The sequence below is a fragment of the Podarcis gaigeae genome (genome assembly GCF_964106915.1).
Source record: "Podarcis gaigeae genome assembly, chromosome: 10".
Lineage (NCBI taxonomy): Eukaryota > Metazoa > Chordata > Lepidosauria > Squamata > Lacertidae > Podarcis > Podarcis gaigeae.
This window is the reverse complement of record NC_139686.1, coordinates 4505453-4518506: the sequence shown is the minus strand read 5'-3', so window position 1 is coordinate 4518506 and position 13054 is coordinate 4505453. Positions and strand designations below refer to the sequence as shown.

General features: G+C 48.7%; 2 protein-coding genes across 6 annotated transcripts in view; one reads left to right on the top strand and one right to left on the bottom strand.

Annotated features, from left to right (window-relative positions):
• The first annotated feature begins 211 nt into the window (after positions 1-211).
• FLNC (filamin C) overlaps positions 212-13054 on the top strand; it is a 124565-nt gene continuing 111722 nt past the window's right edge. For all 5 annotated transcript variants that reach the window (XM_083699720.1, XM_083699719.1, XM_083699717.1 and 2 more), the window contains exon 1: positions 212-1131. In XM_083699720.1, the coding sequence (XP_083555846.1) occupies positions 777-1131 (355 nt within the window). In that variant the 5' untranslated portion in view covers positions 212-776. The remainder of the gene's footprint in view (positions 1132-13054) is intronic.
• LOC310826053 (interferon-induced protein with tetratricopeptide repeats 5-like) overlaps positions 10115-13054 on the bottom strand; it is a 202848-nt gene continuing 199908 nt past the window's right edge. The window contains exon 3 of the mRNA XM_083700537.1: positions 10115-10272. Within this exon, the coding sequence (XP_083556663.1) occupies positions 10130-10272 (143 nt within the window). The 3' untranslated portion in view covers positions 10115-10129. The remainder of the gene's footprint in view (positions 10273-13054) is intronic.

The following is a 13054-nucleotide window of genomic DNA, read 5'->3' as shown; positions in this document are numbered from 1 at the left end:
TGCTATCCATAGCGCCCAATCCACAGCTCCTGAATTATCTCAGGGGGCGATTGGGAGCCAGTTACTCATCTCATCGTTGTATATGGTCACAGCGCAGGCATTCCTGGGAGTCCTTCCTCCTGACGTGGAACAAGGGGGTGGCTGGTTGGTTGGTTGGGGGGCGAGGGGTGGGGTGGGGGAAAGCTTTTTAAAAACCCCTCCTTTGCCCCGGACCTTCCACTTTTGAATGAGCCAGGAAAACTCGCAACACACGCCCTCTTTTCTCTCTCTTTCTCTCCGCTGTCCTCCCTGCCTGTCTTTTCTCTTCTCGTCTTTTCGCTTGCCTCCGAAATCCCAGCTGAAAGGAAGAAGGAATCAGAAAAGGGAAACAAAAGAAAATAGAAGCAGCAGCAGCAGCAGACCGCTTTTGTGGATTAATTTCCTCCACCCTCGCTGATCCGTTTTCTGGATACTGTTTTCACCCGCTTCGGGGCGAAGCGCCGCGCCTCTGGATTTTGGGAAGGAAAGTTGGAGACCCCAGGAAGAAACCTCCCCGCTCCCCAATTTAAAACAAACAAGGTGGGTTTCGAGCCCTTTCTTCCTCTTCAGTCTGCTCAATTTCAGCCGCCCCGCTAGTCGATCCCAACTTGCCGCGAGCAACTTTTTGCGCCGCTTGGATTTTGGTCTCTCCTCGTCCCTTTCACTCGCGCTCCTTCGTTCCCCTTTTTCGGAGCTGCTCTCTCTGAACGGACAGACCCGCTTCCTTCCTTCCCGAAACAAAATAACAATCATTCAGGATGAATAGCAACAGTTACTACGACCAGGCCCCCCAAACTTATTACCAAGAGGAGCAGGAGGAGATGCCGGCCACCGAGAAAGACCTGGCCGAGGACGCGCCCTGGAAGAAGATTCAGCAGAACACTTTTACGCGCTGGTGCAACGAGCACCTCAAATGCATGAACAAGCGCATCGGCGACTTGCAGAAGGACCTGAGCGACGGCTTGAAGCTCATCGGTCTCCTCGAGGTGCTGAGCCAGAAGAAGATGTACCGAAAGTACCACGCGCGCCCCAACTTCAGGCAGATGAAGTTGGAGAACGTCTCGGTGGCGCTGGAGTTCCTCGACCGGGAACACATCAAGCTGGTTTCCATCGGTGAGTTGCTGGAGGAGGGGGATGCGCCCTGGCAGGAGGAGGGGGCGAGGGTGGGGGATCTTCCCTGGGGGGGGGGGGAATTTTCCAGCCCCACATTTCTACGCGCCCCACTCCCCACTAGCGATCAAGGGGGTGTAGACCCGGGAGGAGGCGCGCGCGCGCAGGGTCTCTCTGTGTGTGCCTGTCTTGGAGATGGGTGCGTGGAAAATGGTTTGGCAGAGGAACGGGGTTTGTGGCTGCGTCTTCCGGCGTTACACAGGTCTCTTGGTCTGCGAGGGCTAAGGGCAAGGGCAGCAGGCGCCCTCTGTGCCAACTTTCACACGCCCGCTGGAAACTTTTCTCCGCCTCCAGGCCTGTGCAGGGAATTCAGAATGGACATCTGGTTCTTGCTGTTGTTGTTGAAAAAAATCTTAATGGTCTTTATGGTGTGGTTTTCTGTTGCTATTCCTGCGAACCGCTTTGATATATATTTTTACGGCACAGATATTTTATTTATAAAGAGACAGGTATTAGCGCTGGTTTCTTACTGCCCAGTTTGCATGTTAGGTTTCTGGCAGAAAAGGACAGCTGGCAGCTTTTGCGGGGAGGCTCTCCTCTGATGGGTCGCCAGTTTCCCAGGTTACACAGAGCGCTGCTCAGTCCCGGCCAAGGGAGGGATTACACGGTTGCATACGCAGCTGCTGCTGCTGCTTAGTCGGTCCCAGAGAGGCGGAGCTTCAAAATAAGCACTTTATTGGAGCAGCTTCAGATGGGATGGAAGTTCTCTGGGTTAGACAGAGTTCCTCTTGGACGTGGTCAGGGGCAGCAATGGATTCTGGATTCTACAGGAGAGGAGAATGTTGGTCATTCCTGCTTGTGGGTCTTCTGATGTCAGTATGAATCTACTGAAAATACACTGCTGCGTTGAGAGATTTTGTGGTTGTTTGCTCAAGAGAATGCAGTCGCTGCAGATAATAAACACTGCTTGCTCATTTGCAAGGCCGGGATCAAGATGTTACTATTAGTACATAAAGCCCTTCACAGCCTGGGACCAGTTGACTCTCACTAGACCAGTTTGATCTGTGGAACTAGCACCATTAAGGGTGCCACATAATATTCAGGCCACAGTGGAAAGAAATTCCCCTTTTTATGAAGATTACCCGCTCTGGGATCCCACAGCTAATTCTCCCCTGGTCTCCTCGCTGGCCCAAATAGGACTAATTTAGCCAGCTAGCCCTGGTGATCATCTAATGTTTATCGGATGGAGTTCCCCCCTAAATTGATTTTTGAATTCTGGATTTATTGTTATTCACGTTTTATACTGTATTTTATGCTGTTTTTTTGTTGTTGCATCAATTAAGTGTTTTAAATTTGTTGTTAGCCGCCCTGAGCCTGGTTTTTGAACCTGGAAAGGCGGGGTATAAATAAAAGTTTATTATTATTATTATTATTATTATTAGTAGTAGTAGTGTGGCAGCAGCCACAGAACCTAACTTTGAAACTCCCTGCCTATTGACAGGCAGATTGTACCTTTCGGCACCAACTTAAAATGATTTTGCTTAGGCAAGCCCACCCAGACATGTAGAATGCTTGTTTTAATCTCCTTTTGCTTAGTGTTGATTTTAGTCCTTTTTTTGTTGTTACTGAGAATATTAAGGTTTTATTTCATATTTCTGAAAACCACCTAGAGGTCGATGCACTTTTACTGTCAAGCTCTATGTGCTATTAAATAAAAAACAAAGTCTACCTACAACTATTACTGCCGATAATTGAGATAGCCTTTTCTGTTCACAACAACCCTTTGGGGTAGGCTGCTGTTATTCTGCTATGGCAAATGTCTGAGACGGGGTGCAGAATAGTTACTTACAGCTGGGGACAAAGAACCTTTCAAGGCTGCCGGACTACAACTCCCATCACCACCACCCCAGCCCCTGGGAACCAAAGTCCATCTGCACTTGGAAGATTCCTGCAGATTAGCTGTGATTCCTGCATTGCAGCGGGTTGGGCTGGATGGCCTTTGAGGGTCCCTCCCAATGCTACAATTCTGTGATTCTGTAGCAACAGGGTCTCTCCACCCTGGCTCAGAGTATAATCTGGAATGACTTCCTTCAAGCCTTAGCCACAAGCTCCCCAGGCAATCTGGGCTCCTTTGTATCAAAACACAGCAAGAACAAATTCTTCAAGAGTCCCTAGTTGCTATGTGACACCCTTGAAGGCAAGAAAATTGTCTGGCAGGTATACATTTGTACTAACAGTAGACCTGAAGGAGCGTCTCCATCTCCATCGTTCTGCCTGGACACTGAGGTCCAGCTCCGAGGGCCTTCTGGCGGTTCCCTCACTGCGAGAGGCCAAGTTACAGGGAACCAGGCAGAGGGCCTTATCGGTGGTGGCTCCCTCCCTGTGGAACGCCCTGCCATCAGATGTCAAAGAGATAAACAACTACCTGACATTTAGAAGACATCTGAAGGCAGCCCTGTTTAGGGAAGCTTTTAATGTTTAATAGGTTATTGTAGTTTAGTGTTTTTTTGGAAGCCGCCCAGAGTGGCTGGGGAAACCGAGGCCGTTTAGGGCTTTAAAGGTCAGCACCAACACTTTGAATTGTGCCCGGATGAGACCAGGGTTCAAATCTCCACTTGGCTTCATGAAGCTCCCTGGGGTGTCCTCGGGGGCTGGTCACTGCCTCTCAGCTTGGCCCACCTCGCAGGGCTGTTTTGGGGATTAGAAACGAGGGCAGAGGCGGAACCGTGTAAGCCACTTTGAGCTCCTGGGAGAATAAAGTGGGATATAAATGCAATGGATTATTTGCCCAGCAGAACACGGGCTTATAGACTGAGCTAAGTTACCCCCCATAATTATGATTATTATTGCCAATGCTGTGCTTATTAGAGTTGAATAAACCGAAGGCTTTCCTCTGACACAAGCAGCTTGCAGTCTAAATTTGCTACCGGATAGCTCTGGATTTAGGATGTTGCACGACACAAGGTGCTGAGCCGAGGGGACACAAAATGATGATAATGAAGATGATGATAATAGCAGCTATATTTATATGGGTACCTGAGATCAATAAAAAACATAGAAGATCAATCAAAGACATCTGAAGGAAGCTTTTAATGTTTGATGCATTACTGTATTTTAATATTTTGTTGGAAGCCGCCCAGAGTTGCTGGGGAAGCCCAACCAGATGGGCAGGGTATAAATAATAAAGTATTATTATTATTTACAGTGGTATCTCGGGTTAAGTACTTAATTCGTTCTGGAGGTCTGTTCTTAACCTGAAACTGTTCTTAACCTGAAGCACCACTTTAGCTAATGGGGCCTCCTGCTGCTGCTGCGCCGCCGGAGCAAGATTTCTGTCCTCATCCTGAAGCAAAGTTCTTAACCTGAAGCACTATTTCTAGGTTACTGGAGTGTGTAACCTGAAGCATATGTAACCCGAGGTACCACTGTATTATAAAACCAACTGTACCCAAGGGAATTATTGTGAAAAAAAATAAATATTTAAGGTGGGGGCGCCAAATTTTGTCCTCGCTCAGGGCGCCATATTACCAAAGTCTGCCCCTGTTCTGGATCAGGCCAGAAGCTCATCGGATCCTGCCTCCTGTTCTTACAGCAGCCAATCGGATGCCCCAGTGGGAAGCCTTGCAAGTAGGAAGTGAGAGCAACAGCCTTCTCCCACTTTTGCTCCCAGTGTTCAAAATTCTCCAGGCACATTTTGCACCTGGCTTTTGGCCGACTGAAGATGCCCGGGTGCCAGGATGGTGCCTGAATTCTCCACCATCTGGAGGTGCATGCCTGGGGGGGTCCTTGGACCGGGACTGTTTTCACACCCTCATCCCCCACCCTGCAGAATTCTATCCGTTCTATTTTACCTGCACAATCGGAATGAATTTCAGGAAACAAAAACTCAATCTCTGTGCAGTCTGAGCAGGAGAAGTGAACCACCTGAGAGTAATAATAATAATAATTTATTATTTATACCCCGTCCATCTGGCTGGGCTTCTCCAGCCACTCTGGGTGGCTTCCAACACAATATTAAAATACGGTAATGCCTCAAACATTAAAAGCTTCCCTAATGTCTTCAGATGTCTTCTAAAAGTCTGATAGTTGTTGTTCTCTTTGACATCTGGTGGGAGGGCGTTCCACAGGGCAGGCACCACCACCAAGAAGGCCCTCTGCCTGGTTCCCTGTATGAATGGTTGCCTCTTGTCTTCGCTGACCCCACCCCACTGCCCTGCTCACAGTTGGGAAGGATATTCCCACGTTATGAATGGACTGTGTCCGCATTAAGAAAAAGATGTCAGATGTCTCCACCCCCATCATCCAGCCCAGACACTGAGGTCCAGCTCCAAGGGCTTTTTGGCAGTTCCCTCATTGCGAGAAGTGAGTTTACAGGGAACCAGACAGAGGGCCTTCTCGGTGGTGGCGCCCTCCCTGTGGAACTCCCTCCCTTCAGATGTCAAGGAAATAAGCAGCTATCCTATCTTCAAAAGACATCTGAAGGCAGCCCTGTTCAGGGAAGTTTTTAATACTTAACGCTGTATTGTTTTTAACACTTGATTGGGAGCCGCCCAGAGTGGCTGGGGAAACTCAGCCAGATGGGCGGGGTATAAATAAATTATTATTATTATTATTATTATTATTATTATTATTATTATTATCCAATATATATGTGGATTGTCCCTGGATCAAGCGACTTTTCTTCTCTGGGCTCTCAAAGGTCTTAACAGAGCTCAAGGTTGTCATCTGATCTAGCCAGATGTTTAAGTGACAATTACCGTATTTTTCGTTCTATAAGACGCACCAGACCACAAGATGCACCTAGTTTTTGGAGGAGGAAAACAAGAAAAAAACTATTCTGAATCTCAGAAGCCAGAACAGCAAGAGGGAAAGCAGCAATCCCTCTTGCTGTTCTGGCTTCTGGGATAGCTGCGCAGCCTGCATTCGCTCCATAAGATGCACACACATTTCCCCTTACTTTTTAGGAGGGAAAAAGTGAGTCTTATAGAGCAAAAAATACGGTGATCACAATCAGTCCATCATTTGAAAAATAAGAGCCTTGCCCCCAAATGGCAACTAGACGTTCTGTCTTGGCGACAGCAACCTTGGCTTACGGAGCCGTTTGGCTCCCAACTTATATATCTGAGTTTCTAAGACCACTTGCTGAGAGGTGTTGCTGCTTGCTGGAGGGGAAGACATAGCCTTGTAGCCACTGACCGGCATATTGTCATCTATTCCCTCTTTTCAAGCCATCTTTGTCAGCGGCCTTCGCTCCCACCTTGTGATAAGCGAAGGGGGAGACTGGGGTCAGGCTAGAAGGAAGGAACGGGAGAGGCGAGAGATGAATAGGCTATTTACACGACTCTGTGCCAAGATCAGCCAAATCCAGCAGCCTGAATAAATAACACAAGGAATAATGATGTTTCTGCGCATATTTGGACTCCCTCAACAATTTATTTGGCTTGGCTTCAGCTGGTCACGGGGTTGGGGGTCTGTGTATAAGCGTCTCTGCAAACTATTGGTCCCCTGCAAAAAATAAATAAATAACTATCCTACTTTCTTCCTGGCTTCCGACTTTTGCAAGGCACCGTTCCCAGGTTTGAATGCCACTCTCCTGCAACCCTGAGGGCTAGTAACTTAAAACAAGCAAACCCACACGCAGCCTCGTAGAAAGCTGATATTTCCAGGGTGGCAGTTTCGGCTGCCAAATTTCCCTTGGCCAACAGGGGACAAGATTTCAGTGTCTACTAGCCAGGATGTTTGTCAACGATGCGGTTTCCTGATTTTACAAGAGTGTACAACCTTACAAGAAAAAAAAAATTCCTTCCAGTAGCACCTTAGAGACCAACTAAGTGTTAATGGTATTTGTTATTGTTATTGGTATATTGTTATATATGGTATATATATTGTTATATACGTTCTGAGCCCGGCTTTGGCTGGGGAGGGCAGGATATAAATAAATTATTATTATTATTATTATTATTATTATTATTATTATTATTATTATTATGAATATGGTATTTCTTCCCTGCCCATCTGGCTGGGTTTCCCCAGCCACTCTGGGCAGCTTCCAACAGAACACTAAAATACAATAACCTATTAAACATTAAAAGCTTCCCTAAACACGGCTGCCTTCAGATGTCTTCTAAAAGTTTGGTACTTATTTTTCTCTTTGACATCTGGTGGGAGGGCGTTCCTCTGCCTGGTTCCCTGTAACTTGGCTTCTCGCAGCGAGGGAACTGCCAGAAGGCCCTCGGAGCTGGACCTCAGTGTCCGGGCAGAACGATGGGGGTTTAGATGGCCGTTTAGGGCTTTCAAGGTCAGCACCAACACTTTGAATTGTGCTTGGAAACATACTGGGAGCCAATGGAGGTCTTTCAGGATTGGTGTTATGTGGTCTCGGCGGCCGCTCCCAGTCCCCAGTCTAGCTGCTGCATTCTGGATTAGTTGTAGTTTCTGGGTCACCTTCAAAGGTAGCCCCACATAGAGCGCATTGCAGTAGTCCAAGCGAGAGATAACCAGAGCATGCACCACTCTGGCGAGACAGTCTATGGGCAGGTAGGGTCTCATCCTGCGTACCAGATGGAGCTGGTAGACAGCTGCCCTGGACACAGAACTGACCTGCACCTCCATGGACAGCTGTGAGTCCAGAATGACTCCCAGGCTGCGCACCTGGTTCTTCAGGGGCACAGATATCCCATTCAGGGCCAGGGAATCCCCCACCCCACAAGTACTTCTGTCTTGTCAGGATTCAACCTCAATCTGTTAGCTGCCCTCCATCCTCCAACCGCCTCCAGGCACTCTTCACGTCTTCATCGCTTTGCTCTGCTCAGTCTGCTTTGCCTGTATTGGCATTTTTTGCGGGGGGGGGGAGAGGGGGGGAAGGAGAGGAGCTCTGCCAAATATCCCTCTCTCCCTTTGAAAGGAAATGTGCTCGACTGTGCAGAACAGGATGGAGAGAAGCCAAGCGGCTTGGTGGGCAGGAAGACCTCATAAGGCTGGACTCCTGTCAACAAGAATTGTTCCCCCATGTTTTCATTGGCTGGCGGTGGGGGCAAGCGGAGGGAGGAGCTTGGGGGGTCTCGAGTGCCCCTCTGCAGTCCCACCGCGGCTCGCTTTCTGCTCAAGTTCCATTAAATATTTCCCCCCAAAAACCATGATAACAATAATAAGGTTTCTGCTCAAGTTCACGGGCAGCTGTGCGATAGCCTTCGTCCGGTGCCCCCGCGCCAGCCCAGTGTGAGAATTTCTCTCTTTAAGCTGATTAGCCCCCCTGCGCGCAGCTGGCGCAACTGTCAACAACAAGCTGAGCCAGCAGACTGGATCCGGCCAGTGGCGGCCCGTTTGGAGCACAGCAGCGCTGGCTTCTCAGGAATGAGAGTCAGGTGATGTTGTTGTTTAGTCGTTTAGTCATGTTCAGCTCTTTGTGACCCCCTGGACCAGAGCACGCCAGGCCCTCCTGTCTTCCACTGCCTCCCGCAGTTTGGTCAAACTCATGCTGGTAGCTTCTCATAGAATCTCATAGAATCTCATAGAATCATAGAGTTGGAAGGGACCCCGAGGATCATCTAGTCCAACCCCCTGCAATGCAGCTGTCCTTTATGGGTATCAAACCTGCAACCTTGCCATTGCCAGCACCACGCTCTAACCAATTGAGCCATTCTTCGAGAACACTGTCCCACCATCTCGTCCTCCGTCGTCCCCTTCTCCTTGTGCCCTCCATCTTTCCCAACATCAGGGTCTTTTCCAGGGAGTCTTCTCTTCTCATGAGGTGGCCAAAGTCTTGGAGCCTCAGCTTCAGGATCTGTCCTTCCAGTGAGCACTCAGGGCTGATTTCCTTCAGAATGGATAAGATGCAATAAGGGACCAGAAAAAACGGCCGACAAGTCACAGACTCCTTTACAGTGGTACCTCGGGTTACAGACGCTTCAGGTTACAGACGCTTCAGGTTACAGACTCCGCTAACCCAGAAATAGTGCTTCAGGTTAAGAACTTTGCTTCAGGATGAGAACAGAAATAGCGCAGCAGTGGCACAGCAGCAGTGGGAGGCCCCATTAGCTAAAGTGGTGCTTCAGGTTAAGAACAGTTTCAGGTTAAGAACTGACCTCCGGGACGAATTAAGTACTCAACCTGAGGTACCACTGTAATAATAATATAATAATAAATTTTATTTATAATCCTCCCTCCTTGGCCAGAGCCGGGCGCAGGGCGGCTAACACCAGTAAAATTACAATAAAAACATACCGGTAATGGGGCAGGGGAACCTCAATTTAAAATACAGGTTAAAATGCAATTTAAAATGCAGCCCATAGATCAAAACCGTAAGGGGATGGAAAACATAAGGGTCAAACCAAGTCCAAACCAAAGGCCAGGCGGAACAACTCTGTCTTGCAAGCCCTGTGGAAAGATGTCAAGTCCCGCAGGGCCCTGGTCTCTTGGGACAGAGCATTCCACCAAGTTGGGGCCAGTACTGAAAAGGCCCTGGCCCTAGTTGAGACCAATCTAACCACCTTGCGACTTGGGACCTCCAAAGTGTTGTTATTTGTGGACCTAAAGGTCCTCCATGGGGCATACCATCACAAAAGAATGGCCAGGCCGCACAGGAAACGCAATCAGTGACCATTATCAGGTATCCTGGCAGGCAGGATTTCGCCTGTAGTTGTATGTATGAAGTATGAGAAACTTCTCTCCATCCACCTTCTGCATGCCGGGCATGATTTTTATGAATATCTTATCTTGTCGCCTGTTACTTGCCTTCCCCCTAAACTAAAAAAACCACAGAATTTCAAGTTGGAAGGGACCCCTGAGGCTCATCTAGTCTAACACCTTGCAAGGCAGGAAGTTGGGGTCTCCTTCCCTCTGCAGCCATTTGCCAGAGCACTGTAGTTTCATCCCGCACCAGTGACCCGAGGCCCGGGTTGGTCTGCATGACCTCTGCGGTGCCCGCAGCGGTGGCATTTGGGCTTGGCGCCCAGTCCCGTCTTTGGAGCAGAGTGTTAGCTGGGGGGAATCAGCTGCTCTTTCAAGCCAAACCAGGGTCTTGACCCACTGCCAAGCGGCTTCTGACCAGCTCAGTCATTCCTGGCTTCGCTTGGGGGGACGGGACGGCTGCTGGGTCTGCAAAAGTACTTCTGTGTGGGTCTCTCCTCCCGGCCCTTCGCCACCCTCTTCTCATCCTTTCTCTCTCTCGCTCCCCCTACCACCGCCTGCCCAGGCCTCTGATAAGATCACATTCTAGGAAGCAATGACCGCATTGGTAGCCCATTCCAAACAGCTGTTCCCATCTGAGCCAGCGCCAGGGTTAGGGGGAGGCGAAGGAGGGAGGCCAGGCTGTTTTGGAAGCCCAGATTTTTTGGCCTCAAGATATATATAGCAGATACAGAGAGCTGCACAAAGACAGCGTCCCAGTGTGAAAAAGGCCGATTCCATGTGATCCTTGGGAAAGGAACTGGAAACAAAACAGCCACCGTCGTAATCGCAGTTAGGCAAATCTGCACTCAGAGCATAGCTGTCAACGTTTCCCCCTTTTTAAAGGGGAATTCCCTTATTCCGAATAGGATTCCTCTCAAGAATGGGGAAAAGGTGACAGCTATGATTCAGAGCCATGCGTACGGTTCCGGCTGCCTCGCCTCCGAAAGGGTACAGTGGTACCTCGGTTCTCAAACGCCTTGGTACTCAAACAACTTGGAACCCAAACGCTGCAAACCTGGAAGTAAGTGTTCCGGTTTGCGAACGTTTTTCGGAAGCCGAACATGCTCCGTTTTGAGTGGCACATTTCTGTTTTGAGTGTTACGCTGGGGTCTGTCTGTTTTTGCTATTTATTTTGTGTTTTTATGGCTCTTTGTTTTGTTTTGTTTTGTTTTTGTGACCGTGTGGAACCCAGTTCAGCTACTGATGGATTGATTGTGTGACTGCAGTTTATTGCTTTCATTTTGTGGATCAATGGTCTCGTTAAATAGTAAAATTCATGTTAAATTACTGTTTTAGGGGTTGTTTTTAAAAGTCTGGAACGGATTAATCCGTTTTGCATGACTTTCTATGGGAAAGCGTGCCTTGGTTTTGGAACGCTTTGGTTTTGGAACGGACTTCCGGAACAGATCAAGTCTGGGAACCAAGGGACCACTGTAAATGGTAAAGGTGCAGGTAGCTTTTAAGCAACATTGCAAAGGGACTGCCAAGCTCAGCCTTGGTTCCCCAGCCAGGAGGCATATGGCTGGTTTTGGAATGGACTTCCAGAACGGATTAAGTTTGAGAACCAAGGTACTACTGTATTGTGGAGTTGGAAAAGCTTCAGAAAGAGGCCACTGGGAAAAGATCCAGGGGTTGGAGCGTCTCCCATCAGCGTTTTAGATTAGACAAAAGGCGAGTAAATGGGGGCGCAATGGATGGATGGCTCAGCTGGTTAGAGCGTGGTGCTGATAACGCCAAGGTTGCAGGTTTGATCACCTGCCTATTCCTGCATTGTAGGGGGTTGGACTAGATGATCCTTGGGGTCCCTTCCAATTCTACAATTCTATGGTTATACAGACTTAAGGAAGTGTGGCTTTCACTGGAATGCAGTGGTACCTTGTTTCTCAAACTTAATCCGTTCCGGAAGTCCGTTCCAAAACCAAAGCGTTCCAAAACCAAGGCGTGCTTTCCCATAGAAAGCAATGCAAAATGGATTAATCCGTTCCAGACTTTTAAAAGCAGCCATTTAATATGAATTTTACTATCTAACGAGACCATTGATCCATAAAATGAAAGCTATAAACGATGTACTGCCGTCAATCAATCAGTAGCTGAACTGGGTTCCACACAGTCACAAAAACAAAACAAAAAAGAGCTGCAAAGACAAAAACGCAAGATAAATAGCAAAAACAGACAGACCTCAGCATAACACTCAAATCGGAAGTGCAGCACTCAAAACGCAGCACGTTCGGCTCCCAAAAAACATAGGCAAACCAGAACACTTACTTCCGGGTTTGCAGTGTTTGGGTTCCAAGTTGTTTGAGAACCAAGGTGCCACTGTAGTCACATTTTGGCTTGGACACTGATTCAAAAATTGGGTGGTTCAGATGCAAAGAGAACCAAATAGTTAAGATGCAAAGAGAATCTCTTCCCACTCCATCTCTTTAAGAGAAGCACCCACCCACAGCTCCTAAGAATCCCTGTCCCACCAGCCGCCTGTGCAAAGAAGACGACCCCCCCTGCATAACGGGGTTGGACTAGATGACCGCTGGGTGCCCCTCGAGAATTCTACAATCCAGCACCTTTCCCTAGGAACCAGGCAGTTCCACACCAGCTCAGGGAGTATGTGTATTTATATATAGCAGGAGAGGAGCTGGGCTCCCTCTGGGAGATGCCAGGCATTCCCGAAACTCCACGGCAAAGGCATTTGCGCTCCATTGTCTATCTTTGGTAACAGAGTCTCCTCCCGGCCTTGGGGGAAGGGCGGCAACCTTGGCATTGCCTGGCTGGCACCCCAGAGGCCAAGAGACTGACCTGCCCATCGGGAAGCCCCTCAAATTTTGCCTCTGCTGTGATGTGCCCATTCTAGGAACGGCTGACCTCCCCGTTCTCTGGCCTCATACATGAGCTAGGGTTGTTGTTTAGTCATTTAGTCGTGACCCCCTGGACCAGAGCACGCCAGGCACTTCTGTCTTCCACTGCCTTCTGCAGTTTGGTCAAACTCAGGCTGGTAGCTTCGAGAACACTGTCCCACCATATCGTCCTCTGTTGTCCCATTCTCCTGGTTTTGTTGTTGTTTAGTCGTGTCCGACTCTTCGTGACCCCCTGGACCAGAGCACCCTCCATCTTTCCCAACATCAGGGTCTTTTCCAGGGAGTCTTTTCTTCTCATGAGGTGGCCAAAGTCTTGGAGCCTCAGCTTCAGGATCTGTCCTTCCAGGGAGCACTCAGGGCTGATTTCCTTCAGAATGGATCAGTTTGATCTTCTTGCAGTCCAT